Source organism: Crinia signifera, chromosome 4, assembly GCF_055691185.1.
Source record: "Crinia signifera chromosome 4, ASM5569118v1, whole genome shotgun sequence".
Lineage (NCBI taxonomy): Eukaryota > Metazoa > Chordata > Amphibia > Anura > Myobatrachidae > Crinia > Crinia signifera.
Window position 1 is genome coordinate 160,780,112 of NC_139220.1, and position 23,358 is coordinate 160,803,469.

Genomic DNA, 23,358 nt, shown 5'->3' on the forward strand with positions numbered 1-23,358 from the left:
AACTCTTCCAAATTCTGTGGTAATGGGCTGCAGTTACACTTTTTCGAGCATGGAGCATCGTCGGTATAACCTTTGAAGGAATGCCCCTTCTTTTTAGCAATTCGGCTTCAACAGCCAAGCCGTTAAATGCAGATGACGTAAGCTTGGGTAGACGAATGGTCCCTGCTGGAGTAGGTCTGGTCGTTTTGGCAGAGGCCAAGGGGGTTCGACCAGCAGGCTCCTGAGGTCGGAGTACCACGACCTCCTTGGCCAGTCCGGAGCTATTAAGATTACAGATGTGTTTTCCCTCTTTATCTTTTTTAGAACTCGTGGAAGAAGTGGGAATGGTGGAAATATGTACACCAGGCTGTAGTTCCACTGTATCGACATGGCGTCTACTGCCACTGCTGCAGGGTCCAGGGACCTGGCACAGTAAACCGGAACCTGATGATTCAGTCCGGAGGCCATTAAGTCTATTTGGGGGATCCCCCAACGCAGAGTCAGCTGGTGGAAAACCTCCGGATGGAGAGCCCACTCCCCCGGGTGAAAGTCTTTGCGACTGAGGTAGTCTGCTTGCCAATTCTCTACCCCCGGTATGAAGATTGCCGAGAAGTTTGAGGCATGAGCTTCCGCCCATCCAGAATTGGGCGGACCTCCCGCATGGCAGCTCTGCTCCTGGTGCCTCCCTGGCGATTTATATAAGCGACTGCCGTCGCGTTGTCCGACTGAATCCTGATTGGACGCCCGCGCAGAATGCTGTGGGCCTGTAACAGTCAGTCTGATGGCCCTCAAATCTAAGATGTTGATAGGGAGCCTCGCCTCTTGCTGGGACCACCTTCCTTGGAAGGTGTGGTCTAAAGTCACTGCCCCCCAGCCCCGGAGACTGGCATCTGTTGTAACCATGGTCCATGTACAAGGCCTGAAACTGCGCCCCTGAAGAAAATGAGGTGTGTGGAGCCACCAGAGAAGAGACGAGCTAGCCTTCTGAGAGAGAGTAATTCTCTTGTGAATCTGAAGGTGTGAACCCGACCACTGCAATAACAGATTCTCTTGAAATGTTCGAGAGTGGAATCGGCCGTAGGGCAGAGCTTCGAACGAAGCCACCATTAGTCCTAACAGCCGGGTACACAGGTGGGCCGAGACCCTCCGGGCCTGTAAGACCTGTCTCACCCTTGTTTGTAACGTCCTTATTTTGTCCATTGGTAAGAAAACTTTTTCCTCGACTGTGTCCAGGATAAGACCGAGAAATTGCAGCCTCTGGGATGGATTGAGTTGTGATTTTTTGAAATTCACTATCCACCCATTTTTTACTAGAAAATTGCAAGTTTGGATAGCGTCCGCTACCAACTGTTCTTGATTTTGCGACTTTAGGAGACGGTCGTCCAGGTATGGGATGATGGTTATACCCTGGAGGCGAAGAGCTGTTATCATGGTTGCCATTACTTTTGTAAACACCCGAGGGGCGGAGGAAAGGCCGAAGGGGAGTCCTCTGAATTGGAAATGGCGGTCTTGGATCGCAAATCTGAGGAACCTCTGATGTGGTTCCCAAATTGGGATATGAAGGTACGCGTCCTTGATGTCTAAGGAAAGGAGAAATTCTCCCTTTTCCAAAGACGCCACTACGGAACGGATTGACTCCATTTTGAATTTGTGGTAAAACACAAATTCGTTTAAGTGTTTTAAATTTAGGATTGGGCGGACAGAACCGTCCGGTTTTGGCACTACAAAAATGCTTGAGTAATACCCTGTGCCTTGCTGTTGAGGTGGAACAGGGATAATTACTCCTGAAGAGATAAGGGTCTGGATGGCTCTGCATAAAGCCAATCTTGCCTCTGCAGAGGATGGGAGTCCTATTGGGAAGAACGTTTTTGGAGGCGGAGTGGCAAACTCCAGCCTGTAACCCTGCGAGACTATCTGAAGTACCCATGCATCCTTGCAATGAGTTTTCCACGTCTCTGCAAAAAGTAACAGTCTGGCGCCCACCTTGGGATCCCCCAAGTGAGCGGGAAGCCAGTCATGCCACTGGTTTGTCAGTGGGCTTGGGGTCTCTATGAGAGGCGGTGGCAGAGGCCTGCGCAGGTCTGCCTCGACCTCTGCGGCCCCTGAATGAGGAGAAACCACCTCTTGAACGACCCCTGAATCCTGAACTCCCTCGAAAGGAACGAAAAGTAGGGTTAACAAACTGCCTCTTTGGCGCGGGAGCTGAGGAGGGGAGGAATGCAGATTTTCCCCCAGTGGCCTGAGAAATAAGCTTGTCCAGTTCCGGGCCAAACAGGGTATCTCCCAAGTATGGGAGTGCCTCTACAGCTTTTTTGATCTCTGGCTCCGCCTGCCAGGATCTAAGCCAGACAGTGCGTCTGGCCAGAACGGCTGAAGCCGAGGCCTTTGCCGCTAGGATAGACACATCAGATGCCGCTTCGCCTACATACGTAGCAGCGTCTCTGATGCACTCTGCTAAAGCTAATAACTCCTCTCTAGGAGTATTTTGTTCCAAACCCCTAAGTAGGTCGCCCGCCCAATTTTCCATTGCTCTGGTCACCCAAGAGGAGGCGAGGGCTGGGCGCATAATCACCCCCACTGTAGTGTAAATGTTCTTTAAGGAACCGTCCAGGCGCCTGTCTGGAGCCTCTTTCACAGCCCCCGGAATGGGAAGAGTAGTCTTCTTTGAGAGGCGGGACAAAGATACATCAGGAGTGGGCGGAGTCTCCCATTTTGCCCTGGATTCCGCCGAGAAGGGATATAAAGAGTTGAATCTTTTTGACATCTGAAACTTTTTGTCAGGGGTTTTCCAGACTTTAAAAGGAGGATTGTCCAATTCCTCTGAGTCTGGAAAGGTTATAGATTGCCTCTGCACCCGTCCAAAGATGGATACTTGTGAGGGTACCGATGTATCGGCTATATTAAGGGTAGAACGAATCTCTCTTATAAGCCCCTCCACGCCCTGGGCGTCCTGATCATCTTGATCATCTGCTATAGGGTCCTGATAAGGGTCGTCAGGATCAATGTCAGCATCAACTAAATGTGCCTGTACATCGTCATCAGAGACAAATAAAACAGAGGCAACCTTCCTTTTCACCGGTCCCGGTGAAGAGGGCCTTGCCTGTGTGGAGGGTAATATAGCCTGCTGTATAAAATCCACAGTAGAAGAGAGTTGTGTTAATTGAGATTGAAAAACCTCTCTCTCCCTCTTAGATGCTGCTAATTCAGCAGTGAGGTTTGTTAGAACAGTCTGCCATGTATCAGGTATCTGATTAGGAGGCTGAGGTACAGGTGACTGTATACGCACAGGGGCCTGAGGTACAGGTGTCTGTATGAGCACAGGCACCTGTGTAACAGCGTAGCATGTCTCACAAAGGGAAACACCCTTTTTGTGTTGGGTATACTGATCCCTGCAGTTTTTGCATGTGTAAACCTTTTGAGCTGCCTTGGAAGAGGTAGCCTTTCCTGCCATAGTACACTGTAGTATAAGACAGATAGTAGTGCAGTTTTAGACCCACACACACAGGCAGATAGCTATCACACACAGGACAGGACGTAGAAGTCCGAGGCCTGGCTTCAATAGGGAGAGAGGAGCCACTACCCTCCCAATTGATATTTCAGATAGCTGAAATCACAAACAGTAATAACCCCCTTATGACTCACAGTACCCCTGTGATCTCCGGGGAGAGCGCTGAGCGGTGCGAGCAGGGACTGGTGAACCAGGTCTGCAGGCGTAGGTTTGAGAGATGCTGGAGCTGCGTAGCGGTGCGAGCAATGGCGCCCACCGCGAGGAGAGAGATAAGCTCCGCCCCCCACGCGCGCGCGCTTTTTTGCGCCTCTCACGGGCGGTACATTTGAAAAAGCCTCAGCCCTCCTTGTCAGCGCTGCGAGCACTACGTACTGCAGACTGACATCCACTCTCACTCGGCCAGCGCGCTCCGACTGGCCGCCCCCTTGAATGGCGCACAGCGCCGCTTACCCAAACGGTAGCCTTCCTGGAGTGCGGGGGAGAGCCCTGGACCCGTAACGCAAAGCCGCATGCAGCTGCGGCGGGTCCCCTGAGCAGCTGTTCAGGTGGCTTGGGTACCGGAGGAAGCACTGCGTGCAGTGTCGACCGGACCCCTCCAGGATCCCACGGAGCAGGCATTCGTGCCTGTGTCCTTGTAGTAAAAATAAAAAGTAAAAAGTAAACTTAGGTCTCCCTAGGGAGACCCTGCCCAGGAGACCGACTCCTCCGGGCACTTTTTCTAAGACTGAGGTCTGGTGGGGATAGAGGGGGGAGGAGCCAGCCACGATTAAAACTTTCTTAAAGTGCCGACTCCTCCAGTACACCAACTCTATCCCATACGTGAAGACTGCAGTGTCCCCTGCTGGCCGAGGGAGAAAAAAACATTTTTTTTTTAAAAATTAAAAATATATTCATGTGCTCCAAGCACATGAATAAAAATAGCATGCACCTTCACAGAAAAAAAAATCGGATTTTTTTTTACACCAAAAAAAAAACGCTTTATTTTAAAAGATCACATTCCAGTTTACCTAAAAAAGATGACGAATGTAAAATGGAGAATCATGGCGAAAATCAATGGAGAAAGCAGTTCTCCATTTGAGCATTGAATATACTCACGGCGAATCCCAGTGAAAACCCCATTGAAATACACCAGCGAATTGCAGCAAGCATGAAACGGAGAACTGGCCGGCATTCACTGTTTGCTTTCGGCGAATAGTGAACATTGAATAGGGTGAATCATATTTTCAGTGAAAAAAATTCACCGCAAGGAGTGAAAACAGTCCGATTCCCCGAAAAAACGGTGAATTGGGAGCATTGAATACTGGCCTCGGTTGTGATGTTCTAAATTATGTATTAGCATTTATAGAAAATATTGCTAAGAATAGTTTAGGAGACAAAATCAGGAAATACAAAGATTATGACTTTTTATTATTGCTATAATATAAAATAGAACATTAATTTCTTACATGCAGCCTTATGCAGTTTTCCATTAATAAAAGAGAAAACTAAACAACCTCTGCTTATAGAAAATCACAGAAATTTCATTAGCTAAAACAAACAACCTTTACAGACTTTGGGCGGGATGTTATAACATCCGCGGCCCCCCTTCGCCGGACATCGCATTTTTAATAACGGCATATGCTATAACATATGCCGTTATTCATGCAAGGGACAGCTCTTGCGGTAAGAGCTGTCCCTTGCGATGCGGTGCCGGCGCTGGACTTCCGGGTCTGTGACCCGGGAGTCCATCTGCGCATGCGCAGACCCCGGCGCCGGCCGCAGGGCACGCTGGGAGGGATCCGTGACGGATCCCTCAAACAGCGCTGCGGTAAGAAGCCCATAGGCTTCTGCAGGGATTCGCCAGCTTTAGCTGGCGATTCCCTCCGCAGCGCTGACACTGCGGAGGCGCCATATAGCATATAGAGATGCGGTAGAAACCCCGAAAACGGGGTTTTTACCGCATTTCTGCTATATAGCATCCCGCCCTTTTACTTTTGAAGCTTACAAAAAGAATAACTTATTGTTTCACGGCAATGTACTTTTTAAGCTAAAGTTATTAAATATCTTGTTAAAATATTGTTTTATGTGAAGGTTATTAAAGGATGGGCAATAAAAACAAATGTTTTATTGCAACCCACCCTCCCTATTAGCCCTGATAAGCCACAGCAAACTCTGGCATTTTGTTTTGGCAAAGCAATTTCCGACAAAAACGGGGGTGCAATGGTCGAAAACACAGGTTTCACTGAACCTTAAATTTTGCAGTGAAGTTTGGTTTCCTTTTGTTAATTGTCCTAGTTTGACTATCATATACCACACAGGGGGGTTTGATACGAAATCCTGGCGGTCGAAATCCCAACCGCTGAAATCCCGACTGGGGGGGGGGCTCACCACGTAGCAGGCCTGGTACCTCGCTACAATAATTTATTCTCCCTCTATAGAGGGAGAAAGTGTTGAGATTTCGGCCGTCAGGATTTTGAATGCCGAGATTATAACTGCATCCCACACAGGGGTGTATTTTTTAATACACCTTTCAGACATAGGGCAAAATCCTGGGATTTTTCACATGCACAATCCCGAGACTAGTGTATGTCTGAATGGCTTTACCCGGGAAAAAAAAATCCCATAATCTCACTTTCTGATTCTTACACCCTGGTCCATTTGGCCCCCAATGTGGAATCCATAAATCTCTAGATATAAACGGACAAGAGCGTGTGCAAAATTACTGTGAATATATTGTAACAGATTTTAGAGTACCATGATATATAAATAAAATGAATCGCACGGATTTGGCTTATGAGCCATAAAGCTTTACTGTATGTACTAGAAACTAAACTGTACCAAACTGCATATTTTGGGACCTAATTAGTCTACTTTATCTGTGTCATCCCTGGGGATACACCAGAAACATGCAATGGGTCATTAATGATTAAGAGGAGAAAAAAAAGTTACTCTTCCAATACAACTTTGTCAACCAATGATATAAAATCAATGAACACTCTAGCAATAAAACTACTGATCATATGAACCTAATCTAGAATTTCTACTTCCCTTGTAACATAGTAATTTGCACGAAGGCACATAGTAGTCACGAGCAGATACCTGAATATCTTTAACTTATGTCCATCATTCTCCCAAATGTCTAAGCATAGTATTTGTGCGTATAAATCAATAACATTAATTCATACAATCATTTTATTGCACACACAAATGAACCTCTTTATAAATTATTGTTATATTAAATCATGAGATCATTTTGAATACAGCAGAACAGGGCAAGTTGTTCCTGAATGCCTGCTAGTTGCTTACAAAGCATTAAAGTTCTGCCCCACTTCAGCTTTAAACCAATTTTTTGCATAACAATGCAAGCCGGAAAGCTATGCACATCTTGCAAGTACCAGTAGGTGAAAATCAGGCCAAAATACATCAGTTTCATGAATTTATATTTTTGCCTTCATATGTAAACTACATTTGGAGATTCAAAATAAGTGGTCAATCATCCAAATGTTGTTTAAAAACCTAAGAGAACTTGACTGTAGCCTTGTTGACATTAATTAAAGCCAAAGAACATCCATATTCTTAAGCAGTTAATAAAGTACAACAAGGCTATTATGAAGATCAGGTGACACAGAGCTCGGTTGCCCAAAGTGGAGGTCGGCTATTGTAAGGAATCTTGGAAAGGTTTGATGGTCTGCAGATGGCAGCACCAGCTTCTTCCAAAACTTCTTCTGATAGAACATCTGGAACTTCATGGAAAGACGCATCCTCCGCATATGGGTTTTCCAACATTTTCAATACTCGTCTGACCTAGTGAACAGTTTTAGAGAACATATATTAAGAAAACACATACTCGTTAGAAAGTAATTTGAGAATATTACACTATTGACATGAGACTGCTACTGTTAATACTTCAACCTTTTGTTGTTCTATTATGAGGAGTATATATTTATGAGAAGGTTCTCACAATCAGTTGCATGCCACTTGAAGATGTGTATAACCTTACACCTTTAATGAGGAAGGGTGCAGACTATGTTGGTGCAGTTTACAATTATAACTACTAGTTAAAGGCCCGGCTTAGTCTGTATCTGCTCCTACTTTCAATCTCTGTTTTCAAAGCTCCCTCTCTACATATCCAGCAAGTTTAAAACCGATCATTTTGTTTTCACTTTCTGTTAAGGAATCAATTGGTTCATCGAGTGGCCATTGACAATACCTTACCTCAGATGTGAGGAGTATTTAAAACCGCATTATTTATTTGTTTAAGGTGAGTTTTGAGCCCTGTTTCTTTCTTTCTTTGATCATTTGTTCGGGGGTTGACAAAGGGGGACAACCCCCGAAACGTTGGACGCTTGTTGCCACTTAATACAGCACGTTTATTGAAGAAGACCCCGGAGTGCCAGTCTTTTCTTTTTGATCTACCTGTTTCTATAGACGGGCACCAGGGCAGCTGGACTATCGCGGTGAGTGCCGGGCCGCACCCAAAATATATATATATATATATATATATATATATATATATATATATATATATATATATATATATACACACACACACACACACACACACACACACACACACACATCAAAGGCTTACATATATCTAGGTGTTAGACTACTGTCATGTCAGGTGGCTCAAATTATAGAATGTGCGTAGTCATTTAGATGTGTAAACAGGTCAAAGATTAGTAATTGCACAATCAAGACAGCATTCACAATGTTTTAAAATTGTGGCACAAACAAAAATAATGAAAATTAAGAAGAGCCCCTAAAAAATGTATATACCTGTAATACAATTCACTGCATTCAGATGGGAAAGTGAAAAGAAAATGGCAAGTTATCAGCTACCTGAAGTAGATCTGCTTCATAACAGTTTACAGAATACAGTTGGGTACACACCAGGCTATGTTTGTACCAAGAAACAGCACTGAGGAAGGAACCAGGCTCTGGCAAGTGTATACCCACACCTTCCAATGCCAGAAGCAATGGAGCACTGGTGGTAGCCATACTGCATCCAGCAGCATGACACTTGCTAGCAATGTCTACAGTGGGAGCGCTCATTGTCAGTGACATAGCATGTACACATTAGACGGTGCCGTCTCACAAAACGACATATTGGCTAGTGTGTTCCCAGCTTTAAACTAATCACATCTGACAAAGCACAATAGTAAAGATAAAAACAGCAACATTAAGGTGCGCCAGTGTTGCAATAATAGTTTCCTAGACCAGATACACATGCACTTTTAGTAATCACAAGAGGAGGAGAGGTCACAACTATGGACAAACAAATGGTTATATAATTATTTATTACACCATAAAACGGGCTAGTCACCAGAGTTTAAATGGTTGGGTTTTTCAACTAGTTGTCTGACAACGGAGATCAACAGTCATACTTTCCATTGCACATTACACTACAAGAGGGTTGCAGCTATATTAGTATTCTTATAATGCAGCATAGAGATCTACTGATGATCAGCAGCTGTTCTGCTTATCATGGGACAAAGCCAAAAGCTATAGCTGTACTATTAAAGCTCCCAAACACTGGGCGATCAATCGCAGTAAAAGAGCCCAAATTAAAGTTGAATGAGAGCGGGTTTGATGTGATGCACCGTCCCATGTGATGGCACTGGACCCTTAAAGTTGCTCTGGCAGGTGAAGCAATCTGCAGGATTGCTTCCAGCTCCGGGCAGGCTCAGTGGTGATTGCATGCGATATATCACATGCAAAAGATCCACATGCGATCCTGCCAGGAGCACTGCGTGCAACTTCTCGGTGGGGAGAAGTCACCACAGTCTTCAGGTGTTTCCAGAACTAATCTCTTCATTATGCAGAGATAAACAGGGAGTATCAGACTATACTATTTACAGAAATTCTTCAAGCAACTTCCAATAATTGTTATGTTTTTGCAGTACATTTCGTCATGACAGTGTAAGGAGTGTGTATATTAAAAGAAAAGCTGAGGCATGGGCGGGCGGGCAGGCAGTCAAAATTGTGTGGCACTTGTACAACCAAACGTGCCACCAGTGCATGCTGACAATTGTAGTTCAACCCCCCCCCCCCCCCCCCCCCCAAAAAAAAAAACAACAGTACCGAAACATATACATTTTGATTTTCAAAATCATGCATTGTAAATGATCGTTGTTTAAAAAAAAAAAAAAAAAGGGTTTCCAAATTCAGCCAGCATCCTGCACCTACGGCAAACCCGCAGACTATTACATTTCCCAAAATGACATTTAATAATAAGGTTATCTTTAATTGGTTTAATATTTACCTGATCCCGCTGTCCAGTAGTCCAAAGAGTACTTTTAATAGCTAAATATATATATCTGCAGAAGCTAGTAAACTACAGACACATGGGTAAGCTTGTACTTGTAACTGTGCCAGCGTGCTCGGCAGGCAGACCATGCTGGGACCTAGCCTGTAGTTCACTATACAAAATTGTGCTTGTGTTATTGTCAATAAGGTTTGAGAGCTGAAACAGGTGACACTTTGTGCATCTCAGCTCACCACCTCCGGAGGGGAGTGGGAACATAAATGCTGGTGCCACCAGCGGAGAATGGACCAAAGGTTAAATAGCATCGTTCTGCGCCATCTAGTGGCTGCTAATGGCAAAACAATTGAATACCTCCACTAGACTTTAGTGGCCAGCTTAAGGTTTGGTTTCATTCTATTAAAGGTGGAGATTCATAGGTAACTTGCACTGAAGAGGTGCACGGTTTTAAGACCATAAATTTGCCAATGACATGAGCAGTGAATAAATCAATATGCATGTGACAGACATGAGGAAAGTGTAATTGAGTATTTTGTGCTGATACTTGTTAAGCTTTACCTCAGAAAAATCTCCCTTCTCAGCAGAGTCTATGGCGTTCTGAGCAATATAGTTTCTCAAGATATATGCTGGGTTGTTTGAATTCATAATCTTCTCCCGCTCAGAATGTAAAGAGTCATCATGCCTAATATTTGCTTGTTCTTTCTCCAAGCGGACACTGGAAACAATGCAGACCAACAGCATTAAAAAAGACAGCATGTGAACTGAACAGAAATAAATACAGCCATTACCTTATACATATCTATCTGTATATCACTTTCACACCTTCACACTTTGACATCTTTAATTATTTCTACGTACCCAGTTAATCAAAAGGTTTATAAAAGAAAACCCAATGGCATTTCTGGAGTTCTTTTAGAAGGAACCCGCCACGAATGAATATTCATGTTTTCTGTTCCGTGCAAATGCTATCCCTTCCTCTGGTATTTCTGCCCAAAGGCCCCACCATCCACATTAGCACCTATAAACAATCCTGCCAGCACTCTCCTATGCAGTGCTGTCCAATTACAAACATTTCCCACCTAGCTTGCACTGTCCCAGAGAGGAAGATGGATACCCCGGTCCCCAAAGAAATAAACAGTACTTGCAATTGGTTAGGAAATCATTGCTAGTTTAGATTGTCAGACAACATACCTGTATTTCTTAAGCCACTCTTCCCAGTGCCTTTTGTTATCACTCAGTAGGTCCTCAGAAGTAGACTTCTCGAGCTTTTCAAACTGTTCTATACGTTCTAGCTCCTTGCTTATGTTCGCCTTTGAGCCAATTAATGCAAATAACTGAGGGTTGCTCTGTGCTAGCATCAGCATCATTGAAAGCTGCCTGGAAAATAAAAATAAACTTGTTATATGTATACCAAGGAACACCCAAGTTTATGTGAACATTTCTAGGAGAAATACATGCTAGATCACAACAAGACCAAAGACATATAGTAATATTACACAAATGCAATGGCCATGTTCAGAAAGTGAATACCTGACTGGCTGCTTTTATAGTTACAGCACATTTTGGCTCTTTATAAATATTAAGCTTTGCCTTCAACCTATTAGGACGCAAATGTTGCAGCTGCTGTACTTCTGGCCATAGGGCTAGCCTGTACTGCCTGACAGTGCAATACAATCAAAACATGCACTTTATTAAAAGCAGAGGGTAAAATCGCAATGCACTCCTTTCACAATGTAATGCTGTATACCTAACCTTGGGTCCATTTTAGGTCTGAAAGCAACTTTTAATTCTTCCAACGTAGCACACTGTTCAGCAACGGTGTTCAGAAATTCCCCAATATCAGCAGGTTTTCCAGAAAATTTGCTGAGGATCCGGAAAGTATTCGTAAAATCGGAGCCTAGAAGTATGGCATTATCAGAGTATTAAAGCTCATGTGATCATTGACACATGCAAAATTGTAAGGATATGCTAAGACGTGCAATGTATTTTACCTTCGGACATGACAGACTTGAAAAAAGACCAGGGAGTCATAATATTTTGACTTCTTACCATCAGCAATCAAACACTATGGGGGTATGCAATGTGGGATCACGGCTGTCGATACCCGCCGACAGCCATGATCCAGGCCCGTTTGCGGTCAGATCGACCAGATAACGACAGACGGGATTCAATGTCCGATGGGCACAAAGGAGGCGTGTTCGCGAAAACAGCCGTGGATTGGCAATCTGCGGCCCGGATAACGTCCGTTATCGGCAGAACGGGCCCGACAGCTTCTTAAGTTAATTAATGACAGCATTGAATAGGGAGCCGCCGCTATTTCCCATGTCGGAAATAGCGGCGGCAGATTGCATACCCCCCCATGGGGGTTATTCTGATTAAATCGGAAAGGCACAATCACTATTTAATGGACAAAACCATATCCACTGCAGGTGGGGCTGATGTAACATGTGCAGAGAGAGTTAAACCCTGTACACATGTCGACACAGAGAAGGTTGGTCAATCGCACAGGACCCTCATTGATGCTTGAGGAAAAAGTAGCGGACCCCCCAGGATTTATGTATACTAGGTATTTTCCTAGAATTAAATTCTGTGGGAGGTGTGCTACCACTGGACACAGTATGGGATATATACAAGCAAAGAGAAAAAAGTGTGTCTCGGTGTGGTGCACCTTTAATGACTCTCACACGTAAAAATTAACTTTTATTATTTTAGTTAAAAACTAGCGAAATATAAAAACACACAGGACAAAAAACATGAATATGGTGTGTTTAAAAAACGGCGGCTCACTCCCTCAGCACAATGTGAAAATTGTAATGCACTGTTGACAGGTAATTCCCGTCGACACCTGTTTATGTTACGTCAGATGGATTAATATCCTATATATATATATATCGGTGTCCGATTCGGGTTATACTTCCAGTATAGGGGTGCGTACCAACTGCGTGAAATACCCTAATATATGGTAGGCTAACTGTGACCTATTATTTGATCAAATGGGTTACGACCATTGTGTCATATTTATAATGAACGTGTCCTGTCGACCTGTGTCGATGGTTCCGTGTAGGAGTTCTTTTAAATATGTATAGTCTTATAGACCAAGGCCAATTTAAGTAGGTGATATTCCACAGGTCAGCTCAACTCTCATATCACCTGTCACAGGTCGTCACACTGAGTTATGCTACAACAGTGTGTTTTCTCTACAAATGCAATAGTATGATATTACCTAAGTGCAGCCACTCTTGATTGAGGATCAAAAATGCACTCAGAGGACACACAGTGCTGTTGAATAGGTTATGCTATGTAGCAATATCCTATGCAGCAGTATTTGGTTTTACCATAGATTGTCTTTAGGGTAAATAAACCCTGCTAATAATAGGTTCTATAATAGTATCATGTATCACACTGATTGGTTACACAGTTGAGTTCACAATATATGAAACTTTTATACTTTAATAGTAAGCTTGGGAAGCCAAGTGTTTGATTTGAGAGTAACAGCCAGTGTCGACCGTTATGTCAACGCTAGTGTGCTGGGTTTTTCACTTAAACTGTTTCTGTGGATACACGGTACATGACCAACATTGTCCACCTAGATCAGTGCTGGTTAGTATGTTTCTATCTCAGAGCTTATAGATAGTAACAATTTCCACTGATAGGGCTGTATCGGCTATATAGATTAGCTATGTAATTGCTATGTGTTGCTATATAAGTAGAAGCCGAGCAGTCCTATTATAGAGTGATCACTCCCTAATGTGCACAGGTTTGCCTTGAAAAAGCTAATAGCGAAGCGTACGCCGGCTAGCGGTGACGCTCACTCTTTCTCAGCACTTAGAAATGTATTTTGATCTGTAAAAAAATTTTCAACAGGTATCACAACCAGGGGGGTGCGCTACTATACTGTAAGACTACCCACCACTGTTGGTTATACACAGCCTGGGTACGCCACGTTTGAATGTTTCACGCTGGACCATGTGTGGACAGAGTACACACTTAATGACTCTGCCTGCCGTTACGGGTCTAAAAACCTGTGCACATTAGGGAGTGATCACTCTATAATAGGACTGCTCGGCTTCTACTTATATAGCAACACATAGCAATTACATAGCTAATCTATATAGCCGATACAGCCCTATCAGTGGAAATTGTTACTATCTATAAGCTCTGAGATAGAAACATACTAACCAGCGCTGATCTAGGTGGACAATGTTGGTCATGTACCGTGTATCCACAGAAACAGTTTAAGTGAAAAACCCAGCACACTAGCGTTGACATAACGGTCGACACTGGCTGTTACTCTCAAATCAAACACTTGGCTTCCCAAGCTTACTATTAAAGTATAAAAGTTTCATATATTGTGAACTCAACTGTGTAACCAATCAGTGTGATACATGATACTATTATAGAACCTATTATTAGCAGGGTTTATTTACCCTAAAGACAATCTATGGTAAAACCAAATACTGCTGCATAGGATATTGCTACATAGCATAACCTATTCAACAGCACTGTGTGTCCTCTGAGTGCATTTTTGATCCTCAATCAAGAGTGGCTGCACTTAGGTAATATCATACTATTGCATTTGTAGAGAAAACACACTGTTGTAGCATAACTCAGTGTGACGACCTGTGACAGGTGATATGAGAGTTGAGCTGACCTGTGGAATATCACCTACTTAAATTGGCCTTGGTCTATAAGACTATACATATTTAAAAGAACTCCTACACGGAACCATCGACACAGGTCGACAGGACACGTTCATTATAAATATGACACAATGGTCGTAACCCATTTGATCAAATAATAGGTCACAGTTAGCCTACCATATATTAGGGTATTTCACGCAGTTGGTACGCACCCCTATACTGGAAGTATAACCCGAATCGGACACCGATATATAGGATATTAATCCATCTGACGTAACAAACAGGTGTCGACGGGAATTACCTGTCAACAGTGCATTACAATTTTCACATTGTGCTGAGGGAGTGAGCCGCCGTTTTTTAAACACACCATATTCATGTTTTTTGTCCTGTGTGTTTTTATATTTCGCTAGTTTTTAACTATAATAATAAAAGTTAATATTTACGTGTGAGAATCATTAAAGGTGCACCACACCGAGACACACTTTTTTCTCTTTGCTTGTGTAGAACCCTGTACACATGCATCGATTTTTCCTAAACTAAATCGAATGGTTTTTGTGTCACTTTCGATTCAATGCGCGCTCCCGTTTTCACAAAATCGAACAGAAAAATTTACTGTGCAGTTAAAGAAATTTTGAATTAGATCTAGTAAATCGAATGTGTACAATGTACCATGAATGTATATTGAATTCGATATCTAATGCCAAATCGAATGGAAAGATCTAATGGCAGATCTAATAGAAAATCGAATCTAACATAGAATCAAAAGCAAAATCGATTTGTGTGCACAGGGCTTTAGATTTGGGTGTTTTATTGATCTGTGCAGGGTAAATACTGGCTGCTTTATTTTTACACAGCAAGATAGGGTACTTGTTTCCTAGCACGGGGCCAGTGATTTTAATTGTATTGATCGGGACCTAAAAAAATCGCGTTGAACGCATCGCATGCGATGGACGCAATTTTTACATTGGAATCAATGTAAAATGGTCCCTGAGACCCAATTTTACATTGAGCCCAATGTAAAAAGCCCCTGAAACCCCAATTTTAATTGCATACCCCCCCTATGGGTGAAATGCCCCCCCCCCCCTATTGTTAACGGCACCCCGAAGCGTGGCAAGCGCGAGGCCGAGAAGGGCGGCGGTACGCGTCCTCCGACCTTTTCGTACCCCCACTATCCACGTCGGCATGGAGTTGATTTTAAAAAGTTTGGCGAGCGCGGCAACCCCCGCGAGGGGACGCGCATTACTTTAAAGATATTACACGTGCGATCGCCACGCTTCGGGCTCAGTGGCTCGCTATAAAATCAACTCCACGCTGGCGTGGATAGTGGGTGTATGAAAAGGTCGGAGGACGCGTACCGCCGCCGCTCGCCACGCTTCGAGTTGGCGTCAATAGTGGGGTGGCGTTAACAATGGGGGGCATACAATGAAAAATGGGGTCTGGGGGCCATTTAACATTGTACCCTATGTAAAATCGCATTGATCGAATGCCATTATAATGGCATGCGATCGACGCGATCAACGCGATTTCACCCTTGCCGGCAATAATGTATGAAAAATTACAGAAAATCGCCTCCATCGCATACCTTAAGTTACCTTAACTTAAGGTATGCGATTAACCACGACGGGCGCCGTGCTAGGAAACAAGTACCCAAGATAGTGTCAGTTTGAAGTACACCGCACCCAAATCTAACTCTCTCTGCACATGTTACATCAGCCACCCTGCAGTACACATGGTTTTGTCCATTAGAGAGTGATTGTGCCTTTCCGAGTGAATCAGAATAATCCCCTATGTTTGAAGCACTTAAATTTACATACCCTTCAACATGACCCATTCCATTCGGTACACCATGCTCTGCTCCTGGACTTCCCTGGTAACGTATGATTGCCAGCACCTGTGTGGAACTAGGTTATTGACGAGAAGGGTGTTTCAACAAAGGTGATGACAATAATACATCACCAGGGACGTCCAGGAACAGAGCATTGTGTACCGAATGCAATGGGTCATGTTGTAGGGTATGCATTTATACATGCCCAAAGTACTACTGATGTTACTGCAAGCCATAGCGGTTGGTTACTAAGGAAGGCAGTGCTATGCAAGCACCACGTTGTGTGACCTATCATTCTATGGTGCTACCAGTAAACTGCAGAATGCATTGCCTCCTGTTTTGTGAGGACATTACTAACAAGCCCAAGTAGTTTACTAGTGACATGTATTACTGCCAAGTCTGGTTTAAATTCTATCCAAATGATAAAAGATTATATTTTGGGACCACATTTTGTTTCTAACCACCCTACCCCCCCCCCCCCCCCCTTTTTTTTTTTTTGGACACTCATTACATGAACGCAAATGGCTGCTGGTTAACTGATGTAATTGTCAAGTCTCACCTGTCAGGTTCATGGCGTCTAACAGATCGGAGATTAGTTTGCTGTCCTCTTCAAGCTCTAGTTGAATTAGACCCAGCTTCTTCCTCATTTTTTGCATGTACCATCTTTGGAATTCTACGTCATATTCCTCTTCGATTATTTTCTGACTAATGTTTAAGGGGAGTTCTGGAACCAGAGCCTCAGCAAACTTTCCCAAATTCCACTTACAGATCTCTGGCTGTTTGTTGTAGGCATAGCGTCCCATATTATCAGAGCCATTACAAATGTTATCTGGATCATACCTGTAAAAAACATAAAATATACTGTACAAGACATCTGTAGGATAATATGGGTGCTATCAAGTATCGTGGTCTGAAGTGGCCTGCATTAAAATATAACTGTACAAGAAAATACCATCCAGTGACGAAGCTGGCAATGCCACACACATACTTCTATTGTATGATATCGGACTTTCCACCAGCCGCCATAACAAGCACACCCACAATTTACATTTGATGAAAATCTTTTAATGCTGTTAAAAGCAATGTGTTTTTAAATTTTGGTATTAAGCTGCTGCTAGCAAATAAACCCCTCAGAAACAACGTAGTTTGCCAATTAAAGGTTTGTATTAGTGTTAAACATTTCTGCACAGGTCTATTTTAGAAGGTGCAGAGCTATACATGGTCTCTCCCCTGACATACACGCACACACACACATACATACATACATACATATCTGTTTGTGGCGCATGGTGGTGGAATCCATTCCGGCAAGCTGTTTATTTATATGTATGTGAGCCTACACTTGCTCATGGTTGTGCTCCTTCTCCATTCATAATAATAAATTATGGTATTTATGTATTATCTGGGCTCCCATGTTAAATGCACCCCATTTTTTCATACCCCTACTATCCAACAACGCATGGAGTCGATTTTATATAGTGTGGCGAGCGGACGCGGTCTCATAAGAAAAACAGGAGCCCAGATATTACATAAGTACCTAAATTTTATATATCTATATATAAATATATCTATATATATTATATATCTATATATATCTATATATGCGTTCCAGCGGCCGATTCCCGGCCGCCGAACTTCCGGTTTCACCGGAAGTACCATAGTGCTACACAGACTCGTGTCTGCGGCGCTGTCCAGCTCTAAGCCCCTAGCAGATGGTATAAATAGCTGGACCGGAGGGCAGTCAGATTGGCTGGCTGACCCTGTCCATACCCAGGCTGTTCCTGCATCGTTGACTACCTGTTACTTGAATGAAAAACTTAACTATGCTTTTTTGCTCTGTGTATATGCATGTATTCTATATGCATATATATATATATATAAAATGGAGTTACAGACTACAATAGATTATAGATATACTACTGCAATACCAACCTATCCAAGAAACCAAATGGTCCATAATCAATAGTAAGGCCAAAAATGCTCATGTTATCAGTGTTTAATACACCATGGCAGAATCCAACACACTGCCACTCAGCAACCAGCCTGGCAGTTCTTCTAGTTACCTGGAAGGAAAATAATGTTATTCAATGTAAACACTTATTCCCAATACATTACTGACATAGGGAATACAATTTTGTGACATAGCCGTATCCCATATATAAAATACATACGGTATCACATCATAGTCAAACTGAATATATGCTTGTTTCCTGACCAAGAGTTAACCTGCCAACTAACTTATGGCTTTTAAAGGCGAGACTTTCAACAACACAGCTCCTGAATTAAGGCTAAGGGGGTATTCAATTAAGTGCTGGATTTTTCGACAGTTGGAAAAACATTTTTTCACCATATTTATGTTGCGTTCGACATTCAAATAAAGTGCCAATTTTTTAATGGTCAAAAGTCTGGCATGGTCAAAAAACAGGTGGATAGGTAAACTACTTGCCTATCCACAAGGTTTTGTTGAAATTGCGGCCGTATGACTCTTTTCAGTCGTGTTTCCCGATGCGATTTAGAATATAAAGTTGTTTTTTTAAAAGAGCAAAAACATGATTAAAAACTTCCGAAATATGGCCACAATTAAATAGAAAAGGCTGTTTTTTTCCACCTAGCCAAAAAAACAGACTTAATTGATCACAACCCCCCCAAGGAAGCAGCGGTCATAAGAAAGCTGTGCTCACAAAATGGTCAGTTAAAACTTATCCCTGATACAGGATTCCAACTCATACCTTAGTTGGCTGGGGAGCTGTGAACCAAGTAGCAGTCATATGTTCAGTTTGACTATGATGTGATAGCAGTTGTAAGTTTATCAAGAGTCTGTGTGTTAGATCAGGACCTGCAGGGAATTGATGTCCCTTGACAGTGGGCTGCGAGTTTAAGTGCATGAATCAATTCATTAATTAAAACCCCATTATTTATTTGTGTATTACTATTTTATTTTTTTGTTTAAAGCTCCCAGAAATTATTTCTAAAATAAAAAACACCAGCAGTGGCATAACTCAGAGATGTACAACTGAGGTGTCCTGTTGGTCTATTCAATCACTGGGAATAAAAAGGTCCTTACATCCTGACACTGTGAAAGGCAGGGCATCTGCTATTGCTGATGGACTGCTTTGTATTCATCAGGATCAAGGGAAAGGATTCTTAAAAGTGACCTACTTACACATAATACTAAGCCACTTGTTGGTCTTGTTGAGGAAATAATCAATAAAGAAGTAGGTACAGTGGTTTCCATCTCTATTATATATTGCTAACAAATGACACCACTTGATAATGTATGAGGTACATGATACCGTGCAATTCCTCGGCAGGAAGGAGGGGGGTCTTTTTCCCTGTGATCCTCTTTTGCAAATATATTGAGTGCTACCTGCATGTAATAATAGTAGTATTTTGTACAGGTACATCATTTATTAATCCTTATTGATTTATTAATGTTTACTGTAATATTGATTATATAGTAAGGTGAAATTTCTGCAGCACTAAGTAAATATTAATTAAAGAATAAAATACATGTATGTCTCAATATATTATTCTTTAGTGGTCAATTAGGACTCTAAATATTCAATTATTTATAGTCTTACATTGGTAATGCACACATACATGACACTTTCCAGATTAAAGAAAAATATCTTTATTATAAAAGTCCACCCTGTATTTGAATTAGGCTTCTAAATGGATATTTAAAATGAGTGTAGATGAAACCGCTCAAGAACAATCAAGATCTACAGTACAGTATGTTACTATTAACATCCTTGCTGGCGGGTCGCCAGAACGTACGCGCTGGCGACCCGCCAGCAGCCTCGCCAGCGAGGAGACTGAGACGCACGCGCGTCTCCGTCGCTGGCGCGACGGAAAACCCTGTCCGTCTCCGCCTCAGGGAGACGGACAGGGTTAGGGGGGGTTAGGGGGGGTGCGGGCAGGCGGCGGGGACCCCGGGTTACCGCCGGCAAGCCGGCGGGGACCCGGGGGAACGGATCGAAGCGCCGTCGGAAGGGGACGCGCGCGCCTCTCGTGCACGCGCATCCCCTTCTCACCATCGCCATGGCGCTGGCGGGGGATGGCGGCTGGCGACGCCAGCGCCATCCCCTGCAAAGATGGACCCTGACCCATCTGTACCTCTGTGAAGAAGGCAGCATTTCTCTCAGCTGTGCTCTCTGCATATTTCTCCTGTATGTCTGGATAGAAAGTGCTGATCGCATAATCCAACATTTGGATCCGGATATCATTTCTGTTGACGCTAGGACCTTGCCGACCTGTAAACTCATCTTCTGCCTTAAAGATTTCAAAAGATCCAAACCTGATAAAAAAAAAATTTTGATTCATAAACCATTTAGATATACTTGAATGTTAAAAATGATTTGAAGGTTGTTAATATTACCTTAGAAATGTGGGAGCAAGGCGTAACACCACTGTGCATTTCTCTCTCTTGGGGTTCCCATCGTAATAGACATCTCTAACAACAGCGGAGTCTGAGGTAACACAAGAAGCAGCCCTCGTGCTTGGTATTCCAAGGTGGAACATGGCTTCACTGCAGAGAAATTCTCTTATGCTGGAACGCAACACTTTTCTGCCATCTGCTTGTCTACAAAGGAATATATATATTTAATACATGCATTCATATGACAATTGAACTGAAAGTATTAATTAAAACATCACTGCACAATGTACAATTTTTTTTGACCAATATCGTTCAGAAGGGCCAAAATGAATGAAATTGTTAAAAAAAAAAATTGTACAGTGTGTATGCACCTTAAGAGGACCATTTACTAATTATCAGGTTTCTGGCCCCATAATTACAATTACAGCTGCTATTCTCAACGACTAGAAATGAAATGATGCCGTCACTTGTCTTAACACACATGAAGGGGAAAGAGTTTCTATATACAGCAGTCTCTGTAAAAGGAAAGTGCTTGCATTCCCACTCCCAACTTGTCTATGCTACATGAGCTAAACCCCAGAGTGTATTGCATCTGGAGCATGCTAAACGTAGCTACAGTAGGTTTCTATTGAGGCTGCTTTTGTGGCTGAAAATGGGGAAATTCAGCAGATGCAACAATATCTGCTGGGAAATTTGTTGGTGTCCCCCTTATAGATGGTACATTTGGGATAAACTAATTTGTTATGTTCTCCACCAATACCCTGCAAACAATAATTGAAAGAAAGGATCCTTAATGTCATAAAAAATGTCTGGTCCTATAAAAACATAATAATGCACTTTAATATGAGCCACATGTGCAAGAGACGAGTTTGCCTACTCCTTGATCTATTGATAGATATATAAATGCAAAATCCCTATATCTCCATCAATCAGCCTTTGGTAACTTGACGATTATGAAATCATTGCTGAGAAAAGGAAAGTTATGGAAGAACCTACCTTTGTTAACTTTCTTTCCTTGAAGTCCATGGGAACCACAGGGGACATCGGGGACATCGGGGTTGTAGGTGGATCCAGGGGGTCCGAGGCACCAATCAGCGAAGCTTCTTAAGATTTCCCAGGATGCCCGGGCCCTCACCCCTATAACCCCGCCTCCAGGCTCACACAGCTCAGTTTTGGTAACAAGCCGTAAGCAGGAAGCGGAGAAAAGAAGAGGACAGAGAGAACACATGTCCAAGTACACATACATACATATCACGGTACATGAACAAGACTATGGTCGTTAAAGGTCACAGTGCAGTATATCACACCTAGGGATACCTCAGGAACAAATTGAAGGGAGGGCGCCCTGTGGTTCCCATGGACTTAAAGGAAAGAAAGTTAACAAAGGTAGGTTCTACCATAACTTTCCTTTTCCTTTTCAGGGTCCATGGGTCCCACGGGGGACATCGGGGATGTCACAAGCCGTATTTCAAGGGAGGGAATTTGCCTGAGGTGTCAGAAGTACCCGACGACCAAAGGAGGATCCTGGGAGGCGAACGTGTCAAAAGCATAGAACTTAATGAAGGTATGAACAGATGACCACGTTGCAGCCTTGCACAGCTGTTCGGCCAAAGCACCTTGGCGTGTTGCCCATGATAGGTCAGCCGCTCTGGAAGAGTGTGCTTTGGTGGAAGGAGGAAAAGGCAGATTATCCTGCCAATAAGCATCTGGAATAGCCATGCAGATCCAGCGAGCAATAGTCTGTTTGCTCACTGACCAACCCTTTTTGTGGAATTCATAAACCACGAAAAGGAAATTAGATTTTCTGACCGTCTTAGTACGGTCAATGTAGATGGTCAGAGCCCTGACCACATCCAATAAGCGTTCCTCTGTAGAGAGATATTCCGTGTTAAATGCCGGAATCACAATCTCCTGATTGATGTGGAATCTGGAGACCAACTTTAGAAGGTGCAATGTTTTAGTCCACAACATCCCTATTGGGATGAAATATGAGGAGAGGAGCTTACATGAAAAAGCTGACATATCTTGCAGAAGCAATGACCAAGACAAATACTATCTTGTCTGTCAACCTTTTGAAATCCGCCGCTTGTAGCGGCTCGAAAGGAGGCTTGATTAAGGCCTGCAGTACAAGTGACAAATCCCACTGAGTTGTAGGAGGAAGATATGGAGGTGAAAATGAATCACTCCTTGTAGGAGTGTACGTACCTCCGGCAAGAAGGTTAATTTCATCTGAACCCAGATGGATAAGGGTGAGACTTGGATTTTCAGAGACGGCAGTCTAAGTCCAATGTTCAGACCCTATTGTAGGGATGCCAGAATTCTGGCCACCTTGAAAACCTTTGGATCAAACTTCCTAGCCGTACACCACGTACAGTAGGTGTGCCATATTTGGTAATAAATTCTGAATGATGCTGGCTTGCACGCCTGAATCATGACCTTGGCCTTTTTTTTTTTTTTTTTTTTTTTAGAAAAACTTTTACTTTACAGTAAAGTAGTTTCAAGTGCCACGCTATCAACGACAGGCGCTGACAAGGTCCTCGAGTATGAGACCACCCGAAAGAGAGGAAGGGTGGTTGGGAGGACATTTGTAGAAGGTCCATATACCAGTGCTGAGTGGCCAGGCTGGAGCTATCAGGACGAGGTTCCCGCCTCCCTGTTTGAATATCCTGATTACCCTGGGAATCATGGATCTTGGTGGGAAGGCATACGGAAGATGATAATTCCTTGGAACTGCTAGGTCATTCATGAAGCTAGCTTGATGATCCCTGTACCCTGACCCGAATG

General features: G+C 43.2%; 1 protein-coding gene across 1 annotated transcript in view; it reads right to left on the reverse strand.

Annotated features, from left to right (window-relative positions):
• Positions 1-4,873: 4,873 nt before the first annotated feature.
• The window catches only part of SELENOO (selenoprotein O), a 36,268-nt gene continuing 17,783 nt past the window's right edge, over positions 4,874-23,358 (reverse strand). Inside the window, exons 2-9 of the mRNA XM_083182882.1 lie at positions 20,575-20,778; positions 20,313-20,493; positions 18,129-18,259; positions 16,756-17,036; positions 11,484-11,628; positions 10,923-11,108; positions 10,290-10,446; positions 4,874-7,270 (exon numbers count right to left, since the gene is read on the reverse strand). Of these exons, the coding sequence (XP_083039008.1) occupies positions 7,073-7,270; positions 10,290-10,446; positions 10,923-11,108; positions 11,484-11,628; positions 16,756-17,036; positions 18,129-18,259; positions 20,313-20,493; positions 20,575-20,778 (1,483 nt within the window). The 3' untranslated portion in view covers positions 4,874-7,072. The remainder of the gene's footprint in view (positions 7,271-10,289; positions 10,447-10,922; positions 11,109-11,483; positions 11,629-16,755; positions 17,037-18,128; positions 18,260-20,312; positions 20,494-20,574; positions 20,779-23,358) is intronic.